The sequence below is a fragment of the Alosa sapidissima genome, chromosome 20, assembly GCF_018492685.1.
Source record: "Alosa sapidissima isolate fAloSap1 chromosome 20, fAloSap1.pri, whole genome shotgun sequence".
NCBI classification, from domain to species: Eukaryota; Metazoa; Chordata; class Actinopteri; order Clupeiformes; family Clupeidae; genus Alosa; species Alosa sapidissima.
This window is the reverse complement of record NC_055976.1, coordinates 678,721-701,659: the sequence shown is the minus strand read 5'-3', so window position 1 is coordinate 701,659 and position 22,939 is coordinate 678,721. Positions and strand designations below refer to the sequence as shown.

Here is a 22,939-nt window from a genome sequence, read left to right as displayed (position 1 = left end):
TGCTGCTGCTGCTGGCTGGTGAGCTGCTGCTGTACGTTGTGTCTGAGGCATGTTGACTTCGGTCAATGTGGGTATATGGACAGTAGAATGCCAGGTGGTCCTTGGTCTTACGCTAAGTGGCATGACAATGTGCTTGAAATCCAGTGTCATCTTTTTCTATGCGGCTATCAAAATACTTACTCATGCCATCCCCGTTAGTTGAGTTGGAATCATCATCAGCAACAAGTTCGGTTTCAGCACAATTAAGAACAGAAATCTTGGCTGACGCTGCTTCCAGTTCTGTCTGTATATCCAACAGTTCCTTCTTTTTCCTTAGTTGTTCCTTTTCACGGTTGAGTTGTTCCTCCTTTTCTTCTAAAGCATGTTTTTCTTTTAATGCAGCAGCTCTCACCAGAAGGGTTGCTCTTTCAGCCTCCGCCTGGATGCGTGTAGAAGGGGTGATTCGTGTGGATAGGAGAGAGCGACTTTGTCTCTTTGATGTTTGGGATCCATGGAGCCTCACTGCTGAAGCACTGTCTTCAGGCCTGATGTCATCAATAGCACCAGTAAGCGGGTCATGAGTCACCTCTTCAGTTGCTGTCAAGCCAGACCACCATTGTGAAAGAGAGGAAAGGAAAGCCCACTTAGGTTCAAACCACGTCTTTTTTATTATGACCGCCGCGCAGTGAAGCGGCGGTCATATAGGTTTAGACAGATTTTTTACATTTTTTTTATTTTTATTTTATTTTTTTATTTTTTTTCGCATGCCCAAATTTCCGTCAATGATTCCCGGGACACTGTCACAATTAAAAGTGTAGGATCATTATGACACCCTCCGAATGCATGCCAAGTTTTGTGTACTTTCGTTCATGGGGGGCCTTACAATAAAATAATTTATGTGTACATTTAGTGACGTACACCAACAAGGATTCCCGGGACACTGAAAGACTGGGGTACACAAAACTTGGTGGGCATGTACCCCAAGAGAATTGAGTGTGGATAATGCAATTTAGTGAGACAGTTAGAATCATATAGGCCTTTCAGCGTGATTTATTTTTGTGGAAAAAATGTGCTGGACTGGGCGGCGGTCATATTTTGTACCGCTCTACATCTAGTTACATTACTGTGTTGTCCATTTGTATCTATATTTAAGGGCCCTATCTTGGCAATCAGAAACGGATGGTCAGAGGTGCAAAGCTTAAGGTCGTGTCCAGTCCACATTCAGCGTGATTTTGTGATCAGACGTTGGGTGCGTTGTTCACAAGGGTTGTTCTTCTGTTTCTTAATCAGTCATGGATGTATTTTCGGCATAACATCCTTTAAACCAATGAGAGTGACATCTGTCATTCCCTTTAACAGCAAGCAGCGCAACTTCAAACAGCGCATAGGTATTTTGACAGTCAGCGGAGCATTTGAAGGAATCTGTTTGCACATGAGGCGTCCGTGTATGGAACAGATGGATTCCTCTAAATCTTGCTTTACTAAAACCTGTTTGTGACTACTGACTAGCATAGTATAGCCTACATTCATCTGCATTCACCTATTATTATGACCGCCGCGCAGCGTCTTCTTCGCATGTCCAAATTTCCGTCATTGATTCCCGGGACACTGAAAGACCGGGGTAGACGAAACTTGGTGGGCATGTAACCCCATATGGATAGCATGGAACCATCGTTTTTTGTTTTGATCTGTAGCCCCCCGCTGGACTGCACCCCCCGAAAGGAGGGTAGGGCAGACACAGTTTTCTGTGAATATCTCGAGAACCGTAAGGTTTAGGAGGACCATTTTTTTTTTGTATGTTGATCTCAAGAGGCCATGTCAACCCATTCCATAACCACTCATTTCATGTATAGCGCCACCTAGTTAAACACAAAAAAATAAAAATGAGGTGTTGTAATCGCAGGTATCTGTGACCTAACATAGTCAAAACTGCACGAAATTGGAAGTGTAGGATCATTATGACACCCTCTGAATGCACACCAAGTTTCGTCGAATTCCGTTCATGGGGGGCCACACAATAAATTAATTTATGTTACTATACACCAACTGGCCTGTAGGTGGCCGGAGACAGTTTTCTGTGAATATCTCGAGAACCGTAGGGCCTAGGAGGTCCACCTTTTTTTTGTAAGTTGGTCTTAAGGGGGCATGTCAACCCATCCCATTACCACTTATTTCATGTATAGCGCCACCTAGTTAAAAATTAAAAAGCAAAAAATTTGGTGTTTTCACCACAATATCTCTGGCTGACATGGTCAAAACTGCACGAAATTGAAAGTGTAGGATTATTATGACACCCTCCGAATGCATGCCAAGTTTTGTGAACTTTCGTTCATGGGGGGCCTTACAATAAAATAATTTATGTGTACATTTAGTGACCGTACACCAACAAGGATTCCCGGGACACTGAAAGACCGGGGTACACAAAACTTGGTGGGCATGTAACCCCACATGGATAGCATGGAACCATCGTTTTTCGTTTTGATCTGTAGCCCCCCCGCTGCACTGGACCCCCCGAAAGGAGGGTAGGGCAGACACAGTTTTCTGTGAATATCTTGAGAACCGTAGGGCCTAGGATGACCAATTTTTTACGTATGTTTGCCTCCAGGGGTCATGTTAACCCATTCCATGTGCACACATGTGCATAAACAAATACACACGCACACAAATACATTTACAGTAATCATACGTATGACACATACTCACACAGTAGACATATGTATGCATGCATGCACATGCACAAACACACATACGCAGGCAAACACACAAGCACGCACACACACACACACACACACCCACACACATAAACATAAATGTGTACACGCACACATGCACATAATTCAAGAATTTCTCAGAATTATGAACAGGCAAGATGGAGGTGGGGTTGTATAAAATTAATTTTACATGTGAAATCTATGAACTAATCATGTTTTGGTACTTGTTGTCTAGCAGATACCAGTGAGAATTGAGTGTGGATAATGCAATTTAGTGAGACAGTTAGAATCATATAGGCCTTTCAGCGTGATTTATTTTTGTGGGAAAAATGTGCTGGACTGGGCGGCGGTCATATTTTGTACTGCTCTGCGGTACATCTAGTTACATTACTGTGTTGTCCATTTGTATCTATATTTAAGGGCCCTATCTTGGCAATCAGAAACGGATGGTCAGAGGTGCAAAGCTTAAGGTCGTGTCCAGTCCACATTCAGCGTGATTTTGTGATCAGACGTTGGGTGCGTTGTTCACAAGGGTTGTTCTTCTGTTTCTTAATCAGTCATGGATGTATTTTCGGCATAACATCCTTTAAACCAATGAGAGTGACATCTGTCATTCCCTTTAACAGCAAGCAGCGCAACTTCGAACAGCGCATTGGTATTTTGACAGTCAGCGGAGCATTTGAAGGAATCTGTTTGCACATGAGGCGACAAGGCAGGAGACGGATGTAAAAAAGCTGTTGCCTCCAATTAGCCACACCTGGCGTGGCTCTGCCTAGGTACTTATGTTTTTGGGGCGGAGTATCCTCAAGGGAGGAAGGCACTCCAAACCTGCAGAGGGTGCACAAACTCAAAACAAAAAAGGGTTAAATTTGACCCAACAGCTGCTTAATGTAAGCTTGTTGCTTCAAACGGTAATTTTCATCACAGCTGTAACGGTGCTTTGCCTGTTGCTTCAAACAGTAATTTTCATCACAGTTGTAATGGTGCTTTATGTAAGCTTGTTGCTTCAAACGGTAATTTTCATCATGGTTGTAACAGTGCTTTATATAAGCTTGTTGCTTTGACCTGAAAATTGGATCCTGAGCGTAACGACTGGTGATGGCGACTGGTATGATTTTTTTTGCAATTTATAGGTAGGGTCATGCATGTATTCATGTCTGTGGTGACATTTCTTATGCTGATTGTGTTCTATGTTTGCATATCTGTTTCTTGCATACTCCAGCTTTTTTGCCCGGTTCTTTTCATAATACTTTTGATGTTTTGTCCTATTCTTCTCTTTGGTTGACATTTTTCTTTGACATTTCAAAGCTTTACTTGAATTTTCCTTTCCTTGATCTTTGTTATGTTTACATTTAGTTGAGGAAACAGTAGGCTGCACATTGTTATTAATGGTGTCTGTCTGTTCATTGTGAATGGTAGGGGTGGGCGATATGGACAAAAAATAATATCTTGATATTTTTTGTGATTTTGACGATAACGATAATTAGTCAATATCCTTTAAAAAAATTGTTTTTGTTAAAGTCTGAGTTACTTTACAGTTCATTATTTATGAATAGCATCATTACAATAATAACCAATAACCTAACCTGTGACTTTTTAACCAAATCAACCAATGCATTGTCCAACCAATGACACATTTCCAATTCTGCCCCCACTTGTGTGTGTGGCAATGACATGGTCTAGCCAGCTACATTAGAGAAGATGAATAGGCCTAACAGTTTCCCAAAAGAAAGTCTGAAGCTGAAGTTCCAAACCTTTACATAGGATTCACTGTAAAACTAAGAGCAGACCAACAGAGTAGCCTACATCTCAGTTATTTCCTTCTATGTTTTGTTTTAGAGCAATCACGTAGGCTAGCATTCCAAGTTACAGAATAGAAACTAATGCGTTAGCTTATGGCTAATGTATATGAGAAATCCCATAGAGATGCTAACGGTTAGCATAATCGGTAAACGTAGATATTTAGAGCGAACTTCAGTCCATTTACAAAAGAGTTACATGAGAATAGTTATTTGTTTACAACTGACTATTGAAATACTCAAAGGCTAATGTTTTCTCTCCATATAATACCGTGTAGGAAAAAACGTGACTGTCTTGGGACAACGTTGTGACCCACTAGTGATCACGTGACACTTGCTCTGCTGCACTTCTCCCGCATAGCCTACCTCCTGGGAATGTATCTTCTATGAGTGCGTGATTTCGAGTGTTTTTTCCCCAAAGTAATTTAAATACTCGATAATGTCAATTTGCACATCGTTAAAACAACAATCACAATATTATCGCAGACGATATATATCACCCACCCCTAGTGGATAGTTGCCGATACAGTAGGCTGCATATTGTTATTAATGGAGCATGTCTGTTCATTGTGGATAGTCCTATCAGATGTGAACGATACTGGCATCAACTCATAAATCCATTCATCGCTTGAATCAACCAGGGCCCAGAACACAAGCAGCCGGTCTACCATATCAGTAAAATTAGTAAAGGTCAACATCGCTGCAGTACCATTCTCAACTTGGAGTCCTTGAGCTGTCCTACTGTGAGGATCAAACCACCCATATCTCTCACAGTTATCTTTAAACAAAGCAATCGTAAGACTCCCTACAGTTAGTAATGCATAGTTTACATCACTTGATAAACAATGCAGTCTGTCAGAGAGCTTTAAAAAGTCTGCACGATCAGGTCCCTCTTGTCTAAGATAACCATACCATGATGGGTACTTGTGAACATGATAGATCTCTCCATAGATTTCAACACGGTCAGGTAGCTCATCCATAGCTAAGTGAGCTGGTGCCACATTGCCACCTGTGCTTAACATTATCTGTGCATCACTATACATCGAGTTACCTTTCTGCAAAACGTAGTCGAGATCATCACTATTCAGCACAGCTCGGTGATGAAGAACAGCAAGAAATGTCAAGGAATTTCATGTGCACTGCTTGTTGGCGTTTACACCATACCTGTTATGACCTTGACTGTGTAATGCCATAACATGGAAAATGCCATTCTGTTCCATCTCCCTTTGGACAACACTGAGCTCTTTTCTTATCTCCAACTCATGTTGTGTAAATGAAGGCTGACCAGTTGTTTCAACTTCAGTGAGGGCCAACTTTCGCCATCGTCTTTTTTGAGCTTCTGAACGGCGGCCTTTCCTTGGCATGCTTGCTTCAAAACAATATGCTGTACCATGCAACTAAATGTATTGGACAAGTGTGTAGGCTGAGATTGACCGTATAGTCAAAATAGTATAGTATTTTGACTATACGGTCAATCTCAGCCTACACACTTGTCCAATACATTTAGTTTTTATATACACACAAATTTAGTATATATATACACACACACACTATATAATACAAAATATAAACTACAACTGTATTGTGCAACTAAATAGAGGGTAGTAAAGTCAGCTTTACAAATTACTTACAGTATTATTATTCAGATTACATAGGCCTACAATATTCTTGAAAACCATTTACTAGCTTAGAGTATAAAGATGTTAAATAAGATGTTAATTCAATATTGATCAATATCCTTTGTTTTAATACATGTGCTTGGGTCCAGAAAAGAAATGGTACTGTAGAAACAGCAGCACAATGACACTCCAGAACACACAATGAAGCTACAGAATAATTTAATGGTCAGGGAGAGATCAAATGGTCAACAGAGTAACATAGGTCTTAGTTAATGGTATTTGATGGTGATATAGAGTGAAGAATAAGAGTCAGCTCTTCAGATGGTCAGTTTTAGACTAAATCTAGGTTAGAATCTCAATCTTTGCACAGTTCAGGTCTAAAAGCAGAGGTCTAACAACACAGCTAAGTTTCACAGATTTCACAACACAGGTATGATTCAAAGGTATGAATGGCTGACAGATATGATTCACAGGTATGGTTCTCAGAATAAGTCTCAGTATAGTTCTCAGGATAAATCTCAGTAGAATTCTCAGGATAAATCTTAGTAGAAGTCTCAGTATGTGCTCAGATATGTTCAGATATGATTCACAGGTATGGTTCTCAGAATAAGTCTCAGTATAGTTCTCAGGATAAATCTCAGTCTAGTTCTCAGGGTAAATCTTAGTAGAAGTCTCGGTATATGTGCTCAGATATGTTCAGAGATGATTCACAGGTATGGTTCTCAGAATAAGTCTCAGTACAGTTGTCAGAATAAATCTCAGTATAGTTCTCAGGATAAATCTCAGTATAAATCTTAGTAGAAGTCTCAGTATGTGCTCAGTATAGTTCTCAGGATAAATCTTAGTAGAAGTCTCAGTATGTGCTCGGTATAGTTCTCAGGATAAATATCAGTATAAATCTTAGTAGAAGTCTCAGTATGTGCTCAGATAGGTATGTGCTCAGATATTGTCTCAGATATGTTTGTAGGTATTAGTAGGTTATGTTGTCAGTGATGTATGGTTGTTGTGCACACAGAAAGGCAACCAGCCACCAATCTGTATAGTTTTCAGAATAAGTCTTGGTATAGTTCTCAAGATACGTCTCAGTATAAATCTTAGTATGTGCTCTGATATGTTCAGATAGGTATGTGCTCCAATATGTGCTCAGATAGTGTCTCAGATATGTTTGTAGGCATGTATATTAGTAGGTTATGTTGTCAGTGTGTTGTGCACACAGACAGGGACCCAGCCACCAAACTGGTCTGGTCTGGTCTGGAACAAGCCTGAAAGACAAAAGCCAACAAACAAGTTTAACACTATCAAAAACAAAGAATGCCTACAATTGTTCATTACAACTTAAATATCTAAAAGTAATGTTGTTGCACCATCAAACTGTAGTGGTAGTTCAATATACTATAACATTTCATTGCCTCTTCATTGCTCAGTAAACAAAGCAGAATTCTGTGTATGATTCATTTCAGTTTAAGGCAGGTGATACTGATGTAGGTCAGCGAGTTGAGCAAGGCAAGGGCAAAACTAGCTTAAACAGCTTGTTAGGTCTGTCAGTCACATTGTTTTCACTGATTACAATACAATTACCAAAACACAAATACAATTCATTTATAGTAGCCCATGTGTCAGACACCAAACAGGACGAGGACCACAATTGCGTCACGTTCAAAAGTTTATTTAAGGGTTGGGGGTTTCAGGGGTTCCGGGGGGGGTACAGGAGTTCCAAGAGTCTGCGTGTGTGTGTTCCCCCAGTAGCCGAACAGCGAAGGCAGGAGCTGGATGATCCGGGAAGTCCTGGGGGAAACACACACACAACAGCAATTGAAACGAAGCAGCAGTACAGTCAAGGACTAGGCGGTATTCGTAGAAGAGGGACGGAAGGCAGGTCAAGATTACCGGGGCTGGAGAACACAGAAGTAGTCGAGCGGGTCCGGGATCACAGGCAAAGAGTCAGAGGCGTTTTCAATAAACAGGCAGGTAACTGGTGCTGGTTGCAGACGATCTGACAAGTGTGGACTGAAAAGCAAGGCTTTATATAGAGGGCATGATGAGTGGTGAATGCAGTACAGCTGGTAGGTAACGAGGGTGAGGCAGAGCAGAGCAGGAACAGGTGGAGGTCATCAGGCTTCAATCAGCACGTGTTACCAGGCAGAGAGAGAGCTCATGACAGAACCCCCCCCCTAAGGGACGGCCCCAGAAGTCCCCAAGAGTGACACCACGTCGGGAGGGCGGAGGGGAGCCGGTGGAGGGCTAGAATTCCTCCGAGCGGTCCGAGTGAACATCCTCATCCTCGGAGGGAGCTGGAGGGTCGTGGACAGAAGACGGGACAGGTACCGAGACAGGGTCAGGGTCAGGCACATGACAGGAAGCCGGGCGGGCAGGACGGTTAGGGACCCCTCTGGGGCGGCCCCTACGGATTGCAGGTTGATCAGGATGCAGACGGTGGAAGTCGGCGATGAGTGTCCGGTCCACAATCCGACTGGCTGGCACCCAGGTTCTCTCCTCAGGTCCATAGCCCTCCCAGTCGACGAGATACTGGAGGCCCCTACCTCGCCGTCTGGACCGAAGCAGGCGTCGAACGGTGTACACCAGCCCACCGTCAACGAGGCGAGGAGGAGGAGGAGGAAGCGGCACGGGGACCAGCGGGCTTTCATGCGTCGGCTTGACTTTCGAAACATGGAAAGTAGGGTGCACCCTCATGGAGGTTGGCAACTGGAGCCGGACTGCGGTTGGGCTGATGACCCTCTGGATAGGGAACGGGCCGAGGAATCGAGGTGCCAGTTTACGCGATTCCACCCGCAGTGGGAGATCCTTGGCTGACAGCCACACCTTCTGGCCAACACGGTAGGCGGGTGCCGGCGATCTTCGGCGGTTAGCCCCAGTGGCATAGCTGACAGCTGACTTGAGTAGCGTGGCACGAGCTTGTGACCAGGTACGACGGCAACGGCGGGCATAGGCGAGGGCAGACGGGCAGGACACATCTCCTTCCTGGCTGGGGAACAGGGGGGGCTGGTAGCCATACACACACTGGAAAGGTGACATACCAGTGGCAGAGCAGGTGAGGGAGTTGTGAGCATACTCTATCCACATCAGTTGTTGTGCCCAAGCCTGGGGTTTGCGAGAAACCATGCACCGCAGCGCCTTCTCCAGCTCCTGGTTTGCCCGCTCGGATTGACCATTGGACTGGGGGTGGAACCCAGAGGTGAGACTCACTGTGGCCCCTAGAAGACGGCAGAACTCCTTCCAGAATGTAGAGGTAAATTGCGGGCCTCGGTCAGAGACAACATCCCTGGGCAGCCCGTGTAGACGGAAGACATGATCAAGAACAGCCTGGGCAGTCTCTCTGGCAGATGGCAGTTTAGGGAGGGGAATGAAGTGTGCCATCTTGCTAAACCGGTCAACCACAGTGAGAATGACAGTCATCCCACCTGATGGTGGGAGGCCAGTTACAAAGTCCAAGGAGACGTGGGACCAGGGTCGTGTGGGCACAGGCAAGGGCTGGAGTAAACCAGCGGGGGGCCGAGTGGAGGACTTGTTCTGATTGCAGGTGGGGCAGGCACGGACGAATTCTCGGACATCCCTTCTCAAAGACGACCACCAAAAGCGCTGGGCAAGGAGATGGCAGGTGCGGGCGGAGCCCGGGTGGCAGGCAAGGCGGGAGTTGTGTCCCCACTGTATGACCCGGGACCTCAAATTATCTGGGACGAAGAGACGACCGTCTGGGCATGCACTGGGACTGGGATGGTCACGGAGGGCCTCTTGAATTTCCTCCTCGATATCCCAGGTCAGGGCAGCTACGACGCAGGGATCGGGCAGAATTGATGCAGGTTCCTGGGAAGGGGCGTCATCCTTATGAAACTGACGGGAGAGAGCGTCCGGCTTGGTGTTCCGAGAACCTGGGCGGTATGACAGGGTGAAGTTGAATCTGGTGAAAAACAAGGCCCAGCGGGACTGTCTGGGGTTAAGACGTTTGGCATTGCGGATGTATTCAAGGTTTTTGTGATCGGTCCAGACCAGGAACGGAACTGTGGACCCCTCCAGCCAGTGACGCCACTCCTCCAGGGCAAGCTTGACAGCCAACAGCTCACGGTTTCCAACATCATAATTGCGCTCTGCAGGTGAAAGCCGGCGAGAGAAAAATGCACAGGGGTGCAACTTGTTGTCCTCCTCTGCCCGTTGAGAGAGTATGGCCCCGACTCCCACGTCTGAGGCATCCACCTCGACAACGAACTGCCGGTCTGAATCCGGCATCTGGAGGATGGGGGCAGTGGTGAACCGGGCCTTGAGGGTATGAAAGGCTGTGTTGGCCTCTGGGGTCCAGGAAAAGGGGTGTTTGATGCTGGTCAGAGCTGTGAGGGGAGCGGCGACGGAGCTGTAGTTCCGGATGAATTTCCGGTAGAAATTGGCAAAACCGAGGAATTGCTGCAGCTTCTTCCTATTCCCCGGAACTGGCCAGGAGGTAACTGCCGAGACCTTTGCGGGGTCCATCTGGATATTGCCTTCAGCGACGATGTATCCCAGGAATGACACAGTCTGAGCATGGAACTCGCATTTCTCCGCCTTGACATAGAGAGAGTTCTCCAGGAGCCGTCGAAGAACCAGCTGGACATGACGGGTGTGTTCGGACAGAGTTCTGGAGAAAATTAAGATGTCGTCCAGGTACACGAAGACGAATTTATTCAGCATGTCCCGCAGCACATCATTCACCAGCGCCTGGAATACCGCTGGGGCGTTGGTGAGGCCAAATGGCATTACCAGGTACTCATAATGGCCGGTGTGGGTGTTGAATGCTGTCTTCCACTCGTCACCCTCCCTTACTCGCACTAGGTGGTAAGCATTTCTAAGGTCCAGTTTGGTGAAAATAGTGGATCCCTGGAGCAATTCAAAAGCAGAGGTGAGTAAAGGCAGAGGGTACCGGTTCTTCACTGTGACATCATTCAGACCTCGATAATCAATGCAGGGGCGAAGAGAACCATCTTTCTTTCCCACAAAGAAGAACCCGGCACCAGCAGGAGAGGAAGACGGGCGGATGAGTCCAGCTGCCAGGGAGTCCCTGATGTAATCCTCCATAGTTTTTCTTTCAGGAGGGGATAGTGAGTAGAGGTGACCTTTGGGTGGAGCAGTCCCAGGGAGGAGATCAATGGCACAGTCGTACGGACGGTGTGGGGGCAGAGATGTGGCTTTGGTCTTGTTGAACACCTCTCGGAGGCCATGGTAACATTCAGGGACATTAGAAATGTCGTGGGCAATGCTGGGGGGTACTGAGCCGGGGGGCAGCGAGGCAGCACGCAAACAGGTCAGGTGGCAGGCATTTCCCCACTCTTTCACAGTTCCGGAGGCCCAATCGAGGTGAGGATTGTGGAGACGGAGCCAAGGGTAGCCCAGGATTAGGGGTTGGCCTGGAGAGCTGAGCAGGTGGAAGCGGATGGTCTCTCGGTGGTTTCCTGACACCATCATTGAGATGGGGGCTGTGATGCTGGTAACTGTGCCAATTGCGTGACCGTCCAGGGCCCGGGCTGGAACAGGAGTGGACAAGCGATGGCTTTCCAAGCCCAGCTGACGAGCAAGTCCTGTGTCAATAATGTTTGCTTCTGCGCCAGAGTCCACCAGGGCTGCCAGGGTGTGGGTGGAATCAGACAGGTGAAGACAGACTTGGATGAGGGGTTTACGGCTGATGGAGGGCTGAATGTTCATTGAGCTCATCCGGATTCCTCCTACATCTGGTGAGCTCCGGCTTTTGCTGGACAGGTGGCGACTCGATGACCATCACCACCACAGTACAGGCACAAGTTGGAGGTGATGCGTCGCTGGCGCTCTGCAGGGGTTAGGGAGGTGCGGCCGATCTCCATCGGTTCAGACTGGTCCGGCTGGCTAGATGGTGTGGCAGGTGCGGACAGAAGGGCAGTTGGGACACTCCGTGTGCTGGTGGATGGACTCTGGCGCCCTCTCTCATGACGGCGGGCCTGGATCCTGCGGTCGATGCGGACAGCCAGAGCAATGGCTTCATCAAGAGTGGGGGGTTGATCATGGGAAACCAGCTCGTCCTTTATGTAGTCCGCCAGGCTGTGGAGGAAAGCATCCACCAATGCTTCCATGTTCCAGGAGCTCCGACTTGCCACGGTTCGAAAGTCGATGGAGTAATCCGCAACAGTCCTTCTGCCTTGGCGAATACTCATCAGGATCCGAGATGCCTCGGCTATTGTGGATTCCAAATCGAATACCTTTAGCATCTCCTCTGCGAATAGGTTGAAGGTTGCACATGCTGGGGTCTGGCGCTCGAACTCCGCCGTTCCCCAGAGTCGAGCTCGGCCCGTCAGGTGAGTGATCACGTAACCGACCCTCGCCCCTTCAGTGGCAAAAGTCCTGGGTTGCAGGGTAAACTGGACACGGCAGCTCGTCAGGAACGCCCGTACCTGGGTTGGGTCGCCGCTGAACCGCTCTGGATTGCCGATCCTGGGTTCTGGGGCTCCGGCAGCCACGGTAGCAGTGGACTGGGCAGGAGACTCGGGTGCTGGGCCGGTGAGCAGGCTGGCTGGGGCTGGGCCGGTGGGAGCAGGCAGAGGAGAAAGGTTGGTGAGAAGTTGAATGATCATTGCAAGTTGTTGCTGTTGCTGCTGGAACTGCTGACGCTGGCTCAAGCCGGCTTGAAGTAGGGAGGCAATGTCAGCAGTGTTGCGGTTTACCTCTCTCTCTGTCTCATCCAGGCGTTGCATGGCGGTGGGTGGTTCTGGTTCGTCGGTTTCCATGCTGGTTCGACCGTGCGCTGGGTCCATGTTTGGTCAGATCGTACTGTCAGACACCAAACAGGACGAGGACCACAATTGCGTCACGTTCAAAAGTTTATTTAAGGGTTGGGGGTTTCAGGGGTTCCGGGGGGGGTACAGGAGTTCCAAGAGTCTGCGTGTGTGTGTTCCCCCAGTAGCCGAACAGCGAAGGCAGGAGCTGGATGATCCGGGAAGTCCTGGGGGAAACACACACACAACAGCAATTGAAACGAAGCAGCAGTACAGTCAAGGACTAGGCGGTATTCGTAGAAGAGGGACGGAAGGCAGGTCAAGATTACCGGGGCTGGAGAACACAGAAGTAGTCGAGCGGGTCCGGGATCACAGGCAAAGAGTCAGAGGCGTTTTCAATAAACAGGCAGGTAACTGGTGCTGGTTGCAGACGATCTGACAAGTGTGGACTGAAAAGCAAGGCTTTATATAGAGGGCATGATGAGTGGTGAATGCAGTACAGCTGGTAGGTAACGAGGGTGAGGCAGAGCAGAGCAGGAACAGGTGGAGGTCATCAGGCTTCAATCAGCACGTGTTACCAGGCAGAGAGAGAGCTCATGACACCATGTCCATAGTTCCAAGCCCATTAAACTGCTACATTCACAATGGAAAATGTCAGGCCAATTACATACTTGACTCTATGACTAAAGGAATTTGCTGAGAAAATCCTCTCATACAGTTTGATAGAGGCCATTATATGCCACTGACAAAGTATAGACAAACAACACAGCTGGTCTAGGTGCTAAAGATGGAAATCATTTTAACTTCATACCTGAACTTCAAGTCTGCAACACAACCAATGAAGACGTGAATGGAAGTCTTAAAAAAGACTATTACTCTGTGCTGTGAAAAATAAATATGTGAGAAATTGTGAAAATGTTTGTAACATTGCAATGCAACATTCAATTATATTAAAACATGACACACAAACAATGGACAGTATATCTAAGGCTGTCAAACTGCGACAGACTGTGACCACATTATCAAAGATGATCTTCTGAAGGCAAATTTGAGGCAAGGCCAGACAGACTATTTTATATCATTTTGAGCTGTGGATTCTGAATATTTTGTTTAACAGACTGAATGAGTTTTAATGCTGAGATAGGGAAAATCCTCTCATACAGTTTGATAGAGGCCATTATACACCACTGACAAAGTATAGACAAACAACACAGCTGGTCTAGGTGTTAAAGGTGGAAATAATTTTAACTTCATACCTGAACTTCAAATCTGCAACACAACCACGTGAATGTGGACGTGAAAGACGTGAATGGAAAAAAAGTCTTGAAAAAGACTATTACTCTGTGCTGTGAAAAAGAAATATGTGAGAAATTGTGACAACTGTTGTAATATTGCAATGCAACATTCAATTATATTAAACACGACACACAAACAATTGAAATGCAGTATTATAAGGCTTCCACAAACTGGGACCACATTCTCAAAGATGATCTTCTGATGGCAAATTTGAGGTGAGGCCAGTGAACAGACCATTTCATATAATTTTGAGCTATTGATTCTGAATGTTTTGTTTAACAGGCTGAATGAGCTTATTAACATACGCCTGCATTGTTAATGCATTACAGGTGAATAGGGTTAAAAATATATCTTCATCAAACTCCCCTAAGTTGACTTCCTTTTTGTGTTGCAGGTTCAAAAAAACAAAACCTGTTTAGATACATAAATTGCATTATTCTCATTGATTTATGCACGTTGCACGAACAACATTGTTCTACATACGTAATTTATAGGTCAGAATGATGTAGAAATTAGTAGCTTCTAGGCCAAGTAAGCATATTCTGTATGCTGACAACACCTTTTACCTTGGTATCACTAACGTTACCAAATGCCGACCGAGATTTGAGTCGCACAAACACTTCAGTGGTGTTCAATAACGTTAATGAGTAACATTTCTAGCTTCTAGGCCTGTAACTTAACCTGAGTCAGTATCCGTACTTTATTTGGTTAACGTTAGGTAACGTTAGTAATGAGCAAATATAGTGCTGGGAGCTAACGTTAGGTTTGACTGTCTTAAGCTATTTATAACGTTACCTACAGCTAACCGGTTACTGTAATGTTAACGTTAATTATTATACGGCTCTTCACAATGCTAGTAGTACGCTCCATTGATTTGAATGGGATTTCCCAACGTTCTACGGTAAAATAAATTCATGTAATTACCGCTGCAAACATATAATTACCGCTGTCAATGGCAACGGGTTTTTTGCTGCTGATCATATCACTCCGCAAGTATTCCGGTCACTTCTTGCATTGGAACTTCATTCAAAAGTGAAAGCAGATGGTTGATCAGCTGTGTTCTAAAGAATGTTTGATTCAAGTTCAGCGTGTGTTGCGAACTATTTGTTTCTCAGCAAAAGCCACGACGAAACGGTAACAAATAAGTGTAAAGAGACCTATTGTGGAGTTTATTTTTTTTGTTTTGGCAGGTAGCCATATAATAAGCATTAGTTAATTAACAGTGGGTTTCCTTACATAACACATATCAACGGCCACTCATTTCACACATATAACGTTAATGCTAACTTACATGACATAATGTTTGACGACATAGTTCTAAATACGTCAAATACCAAAAAATGGAACACTTACCTTGTCTGTAATTCTGAAAGATAAGGAGTAGGACAAGACGTTAACGTTCAGGTTTACCGCATCTGTGGAATGGTAGGTTAGATTCTACAACCTTAGATTGCTTCTAGTGTTGGAATGTTTTCACAGCTGTAAAGCTTAACTAGAAAAGCATTTCCTGAAGGAAATACAGTGCATGAAAATGCAAAAATATGATGTAAAATATCATACAGAGTAAAAACAAACTATATTGGTTGCTAAGTAGATGAGGTTAATATAGTTGGAATGACTGAACAATTAAATAGGTGGATACTTTAAATGGTTAAATTATTTAGGTAGATACTTAACTTAACTTAGTTAATTTAGCTAATGTTTTCTAGCAGTTTTTTGTTAATGTTAATAATGTTAATGCTGTTAACTATGTTAACAATCCTAACTGTGTGACTTAGCTAACTTAGCTAATAATTTATAGTAGTTATGCTAAAATATTAAGAATGCTAATTATGCTAACCATGTTACTTAGCTAACTTAGCTAATGTTTTCTAATAGTTTTGTCAAAAATGATAAATATGCTAACAATGCTAACTAGCATGCTAACAATGCTAACCATTTGACTTAGCTAACTTTGCTTATCATTTTTAGTAGTTATGCTAACTATGCTAACAAACATGCTAACAATGCTAAAATGTTAACTATGCTAACCATGTGACTTAGCTAACCTAGCTAATCATTTTAGTAGTTATGTTAACTGTGCTAACTAGCATGCTAATAATGCTAAACATGCTAACTATGCTAACCATGCTAACTAGCTACAGTGGGTAGGAGTCATAGTTGATGACAAGTAACAGTTACAATGGCTGAACAGTTCAAAAGTTCAGTAGTTTAAAGGGTTAAATTGTTTAACAGTGAAATATTGTAGTGTGGACTTTTATTTTTAAACAGTTTTTGGCAGAGGAAGTAGTTGAACAGGATGTGTAGTCTTAATAGGGCCAGTTTGTATGCTTAAAGCCTGAGACTGGCAGTTGATCCAGGTGGCCTGGCACCTGGCATAGGATTCTAATTGCTTAACGGCTCTTTTGTGATGTCATCAGCCCATGTTAAGTCTATGGGGAAATTTTGAGTAGTTTTTAATTAATAGTTTAAAAAGTATAAAAGTTACAAAGCTGAAAAATACATAGCCCACATGTCCTAAGTAAGACCTACGTAACATAGTTACTGTATAGCACTGTAATTAGCACTCACGTAACAATGCATCTTTGCCGCCAAAGCGTCTCAACATTAACTCAATGGGAATTTATTGCTCTTTTATCGTATATATCTCAAAAAGTATAAAGTTTACAAATGTAAAAAATACATTGTGCAATTGTCTGTTACAAGACCTTTGTAGGAGTGTTTGAATGACGTCAAACGGTTCAGTGGTTTTAGTGTTATTAAACATCAAATTTGGTCGGAAGAAGAATAATAAAAGACGATAAGAAGAACATTGATAATAGTCCATTGCATTTACATGCAATGCAATAAAATACCAACTATCATTATCAGCTGAAGTTAAAAGAAATTCGTGTCACAAATCGCTTAACGAATCATATCACCAGAAAGCCTATGATGTGACCTTTATGAGGAAATTTTCATTAATAAAATTGGTTGGGGTATGGTGGAGTTATTAGACTGAACATCATCGCCCTATCTGATTTTTAATATGGCTTTATTTTTGTAATGCTTTTGTAATCTGTTTATTTTCTTCTTATTAATGTTTTACTTGAATTTGAATTATGTATGTTGTAAGGATGTGGAGTTATTAGCGGTTAGTCTCCGTCCGTACTACATTCCGAGGGAGTTCTCGCACGCAATTGCTGTCTGTGTTTACGTTCCACCTTGAGCTCTCCCGGATACAGCGTGTGACATCATCCACTCCACAATCGCAAGGCTTCAAACCCAACACACTGACGCCTTTTTTGTGATCTCTGGCGACTTCAATCATATAACACTGGATTCCACACTCACAAATTTTTACCAGTATGTTGACTGCCCTACAAGGAAAAACAGGACAATAGACCTCATGTATGCAAACGTGAGGGATGCATACAGTGCAAACCCCCTCCCCCCACTGGGAAAGTCAGACCACAACCTCATTCATCTCCAGCCAATGTACAAGCCCAAAGTAAAGAGGCTACCAGTTGCCACACGCACCTTCAGGAAGTGGACACCTGAAGTGGATGAGGCTCTGAGAGACTGCTTCGAGTGTACTGACTGGAGTGTGTTACAGAATGGAGAGGACTTAGAGGAGGTCACACAGTGCACAACTGACTACCTGAACTTCTGCATGGACATTGTTGTTCCCACCAGAACTGTACGCTGCTTTCCCAACAACAAGCCTTGGATAACCAGCAATGTCAAGACCCTTCTTAACAGGAAAAAGATGGCGTTCAGAGAGGGGGACATGGCAGAGCTGAGGCGCGTGCAAGGGGAACTCAAATTCAAGCTGAAGGGAGCTAAGGAGGATTACAGAAAGAAGGTGGAACAGAAGCTGCAGGAAAACAACTTGAAGGAGACATGGGACTGCATGAAGGTTATCACTGGCCTGAAGAAGAACAGCAGCTCTGTGGAGGGGGACCTGGACAGGACGAACCAGTTGAACCACTTCTACAACAGGTTTGACTGCCCTGCTCCAGCTCCAATGGCATTGGTCTGTCCACTATCCCCCAGCCCCCACCCCCACACCCCCTCAATACCAGCGCAACACTCACCCCCACCATCACTGGATTTTGCACCCCTCCCCCACATGGCGATCACGAACAATGAGGTGACAAAGACCTCAGTCAACAGCCATCAGACACACAGATCCCAGATGAACCCCTCCCCCTCCCCTCCCCTTACACCCCTCACCATTACAACAGATCAAGTGACAGTCCAACTAAAGAGATTGCGCAGCAATAAAGCAGCGGGGCCTGACAGACTGTGTCCAAGGCTACTCAAGGCCTGTGCTGCTGAACTGGGGGAGCCACTGAAGCACATCTTCAATTTGAGCCTACACCTTGGACAAGTTCCAACACTGTGGAAGACATCATGTCTTACCCCTGTCCCTAAGAAGCCACACCCTAGTGAGCTTAATGACTACAGACCTGTCGCTCTTACATCACATGTGATGAAGACAATGGAGCGATTGGTCTTAGGTATGCTCAGACACCAGGTACGCCATGCACTAGAACCGTTACAGTTTGCATACCAGGAGAAAGTGGGCGTGGACGATGCCATCACTTATCTTCTACACAGGACACATTCCCACCTAGACAAGGGGAAAAGTGCTGTGAGAATCATGTTCTTTGATTTCTCAAGTGCTTTTAACACCATCCAGCCCCTCAGATTGGGAGACAAGCTCTTGCAGATGGGTGTGGACGCTCACCTGGTAACCTGGATTACAGATTACCTGACCGAGCGACCACAGTTCGTCAGACTGAAGAACTGTCTCTCTGACACTGTGATCTGCAGCACCGGAGCGCCACAGGGAACTGTGCTCTCTCCAGTCCTGTTCACCCTGTACACATCTGACTTCTGCTACAACACCGAGTCATGCCACATGCAGAAGTTTTCTGATGATACTGCAATTGTGGGGTGTATCAGGAACGGGCAGGAGGAGGAGTACAGGAGCCTGGTGGAGGACTTTGTGCAATGGTGCAAACTCAATCATCTTCAATTTAACACTTCAAAGACCAAGGAGATGGTGGTGGATTTCCGCAGGTCTAAGCCCACTCTGCTATCAGTCCACATTGATGGGGTCAATGTGGAGGTGGTTAGCACCTACAAGTATCTGGGTCTCCACCTGGACAATAAACTGGACTGGTCAGCCAACACTGATGCACTCTACAAGAAAGGGCAGAGCAGGCTGTACTTCCTGAGGAGGCTGCGGTCCTTCAATGTGTGCAGTAAGCTCCTCAGGATGTTCTACCAGTCTGTTGTTGCCAGCGTCCTCTTCTATGCAGTAGTATGTTGGGGAGGAAGCACAAGGAAGAAGGATGCGGGGCGAATTGACAGGCTGGTAAGGAAAGCTGGCTCTGTAGTGGGAGCTGAACTGGAGTGCATCACTTCACTATCTGACAAAAGGACCCTGAACAAACTGATCAACATCTTGGACAATGAGTGTCACCCACTCCACAGCACTATTGTTAAGCAGAAGAGCCTGATCAGCTGGAGACTTCGCTCACTGCCTTGCACAACTGACAGACTGAGAAAGTCATTTGTCCCCAGGGCCATTGAACTGTTCAATGCCTCACTTAAGGGAAGAGGAGAGATAGACTTCTCTGCATAGTCTGTCTGCCTCTTCACCCCCTCCATGTTTGGATACTGTCTGTCCACTAGCCACTTTTACCACTGTCTTTATGCCTCACTGTTTGCATGCTATATTAGCACATATGCATAACCCCCCCCCCCCTCCATGCCACAGCCGAACTGTGGCCACACTTATACATTTTCTTTAAATAGTTAAATATATAGATGTATAGACTTTACTTTACTTTATTTCTGCATTGTTGCCCTGTTGGACTTACTCATTTGCACTATCACCATGACCACTATCACCCTTGCACTACCACCATGACACTCATTCACACAGAGCACCTTAGAGCACCTTACCATACCTTACTATGCACAGAGAATCACAGGCTCAGTCCCTGCCTCAGTCATTGCAAGCGCCTCTGATTGATTAATCACCACTATGTGGATACTGTTTTTAGAATTGATTTAGATTAAGTGTTAGTTAGTATAATTTGTATTTTAGTATATTTAGCATATACTTTATCTTCTACTGTCCTTATTGCTTAGTTGTGTTTTTATATTATATACTTTAATTACTCTTTCTGCTGTTAAAGAATGTGTTTGTGTTGTCTGTATGCTGCTGAGACCTTGAATTTCCCCTGGGGATCAATAAAGTATCTATCTATCTATCTATCTATCTATCTATCTATCTATTAATTATCCCTGTTTTTGGTATTTTGCTATGGCTGCTAGATTTTGATGTACTAAACTATAAGCAGCTCTAAGAAGACCTAGAACTCCAAGGGCAAGAACAATATGAGAACCATAAGTATATTTTACATTACATTACAGAACATAGTTACAGCCTCTGAAACATTTCCTTTGCTTGATGTCTTCAGACTTGGAGAATGTGTTGGCAGATGAAGATGAGTTTTTTCCTGGGCCAGGTGAGGCAGAGCTTGATGACTTTCCCTCTCTGGTACAAGATGCAGTTGGCATTCCACCACCAAAATGGCAAGAGTCTCCAAATGAGATGATACAAACGCTGTGAGTCATTGTCATTGTTTTCCCATTAACTGTAATATTTAACACACAATTCATAATTTACTAAGCATTTGTAAACAATTCATAAATGGTTTGTTCATCATGTGTTAAGTATTGTTCCTACATTAGTTCTCATCAGTAAAGCATGTGTACACACAGTTATAAATGGTTTGTTCATAGTGAATACGCCTATATCTTAAATATGTTCATAAATTGTTTTTAATACTTAATAAATTATGCAATAATAATTTGTTAATGAAGTAATATTTCCATTATTTAACAGTTAAGAAACTGTTATGGTTTATGGTTTATAAGATCAGTTAGAATGGGTGTGTTAATGATTAAGAAACTATTTACACCTACATGTAGGCATGCCTTTATGAAAATAATGATTAAACACATGCACTAATGATTAATTAGGGTGGGATGTTTTATAGGGATTAGATGTTTTATAAATCACTTCCTTACTAAATTTCATGATTAACTCAGGAGTTGCAAGTGGTTAATTAATGGAGTGATTTGTAGGATTGTTACCGAACGTTCTGTAGGCCAAAATCAAAACACTGGTGAACGTTCTCAAGACTACCAGACGCGAGCCTCTTCTGGGTTGCCAGATAATGCAGACTTAGCTAACGTTAGTTGACCTGCAGCTGCTTTAACGTTTCTCCAACCATTATTTCCTACATACTAGCCCTTTAAGGATATTTTGTGAGCTCATCTAAAGTGAGGACTTTCTATGCCTTTCAACACATTTACAAATGAGTTGTAAAGGTCGTAAACATCTCATATCAACAAACCAGTGTTTTTCAAAAATGTTAAAGGAGAAGTTCGGTGTGATATTGACCTAAAGTGTGTTGAAACATGATACCGAGTGTGAAAATAATTCTGTGGAAATGCATGGATTCCAGTTGCTGCTACTGGAAGCAACTGGAATCCATGCATTTCTACGGAATTATTTTTGGAATCTGATCCCTTATCATACCTGTTCATTCGTACTCGTCGCGTATCGTGACTAAATTCAAGATGGCGGCGAATGGTAAACTTCCTGAAGGTACTGTCTGTATAAATCGTCTTGTAAATAAACTGCCAGTGTTTTTTTCAAAGTTCTCAATGTCTCGTTTTAAATGTCAGGGCCCTTGGAAGTCTACCAATGAAGTGTGGAGCTACTTTGAGCCTCGTAATTGGTGTAAAACAGTGATTTATTTGCATGGCTAGCCCGATGCCCGAGGCACCCCCAATGAAAACCTGTTGGTAGCATCGGCCAACTAGCGCCAGATTTCGGAGTGCAGGGGACAAGCCGAGATGAGATATGAGACAGAAGTTCACACTCGGTATCATGTTTCAACACACTTTAAAGTTCACATCGAACTTCTCCTTTAAGCCCTCCTCTTTGCCAGATGGATCTGCAAGGCAAATTAAAATTTGCCAAGTGTTAGGTCTAGGAAACTGTAAGACACATTCTGGAACATACACGCCTTGGGCCTTATTTTGACGGTTTGAAACACATGGTCTGAAGCATATGGTTTAATTGCATTTAGGACGGGTCCAGTTCGAATTTGCTGTTTTGATGCCGTAATAAGTAGGGATGTAACTGTGGTCAAAATAAATCCAAGACAATTTAGGTGTGAGACTGCAGCTTTCTTCATGGCACCAGGAACGTGTTGACCACACAAAATGTCAAGTAACAAGTCCACTTCTCTGTAGTTGAAGTCCCTAAGGTGTACATAGGTGCTACATAGGCTGAGATGTTTCTACTGGAAAATGAGAAAAACTCAATTTGAGAAAACAGCCTTGGAACACAGTCATTGAAATTCCGTTCTCAGCCTAGACTCGCCTTTAACTTTCGCGATTGGTTGCGGATACAAAGGAAGTGTCTATATTTGGATTGCAGAACGTCATTCAGGAAAAACAGCTTTCCAACGGTATTACACATGATGTGTTTCGTATCACGGTCGCCGTAGAGCGTGAAACGTTAGAAGCCTAACTTCTGGTGAATTTAGGAGAAATATACAGGCGCGAGTAGACCAAATGTAATGAAAGAAACATCTAAATGTGTAAATCGGACTTTGTTGTTGTTGTAGTGTGAAAGAATACATGCTAAGGTAGCAAATTAGCCCAAAATCTCGAAATTGACCAGGGCCCAGTTTCCCGATAACGCCGGAGACACACTCTTACGAGGGTTTTCT

The 22,939-nt window shown here is 44.3% G+C and overlaps 1 protein-coding gene across 5 annotated transcripts in view; it reads left to right on the top strand.

The window, feature by feature from the left end:
• myot (myotilin) overlaps positions 1-22,939 on the top strand; it is a 208,189-nt gene that overhangs the window by 67,837 nt on the left and 117,413 nt on the right. For all 5 annotated transcript variants that reach the window (XM_042074328.1, XM_042074329.1, XM_042074326.1 and 2 more), the window contains exon 8: positions 20,609-20,756. In XM_042074328.1, the coding sequence (XP_041930262.1) occupies positions 20,609-20,756 (148 nt within the window). The remainder of the gene's footprint in view (positions 1-20,608; positions 20,757-22,939) is intronic.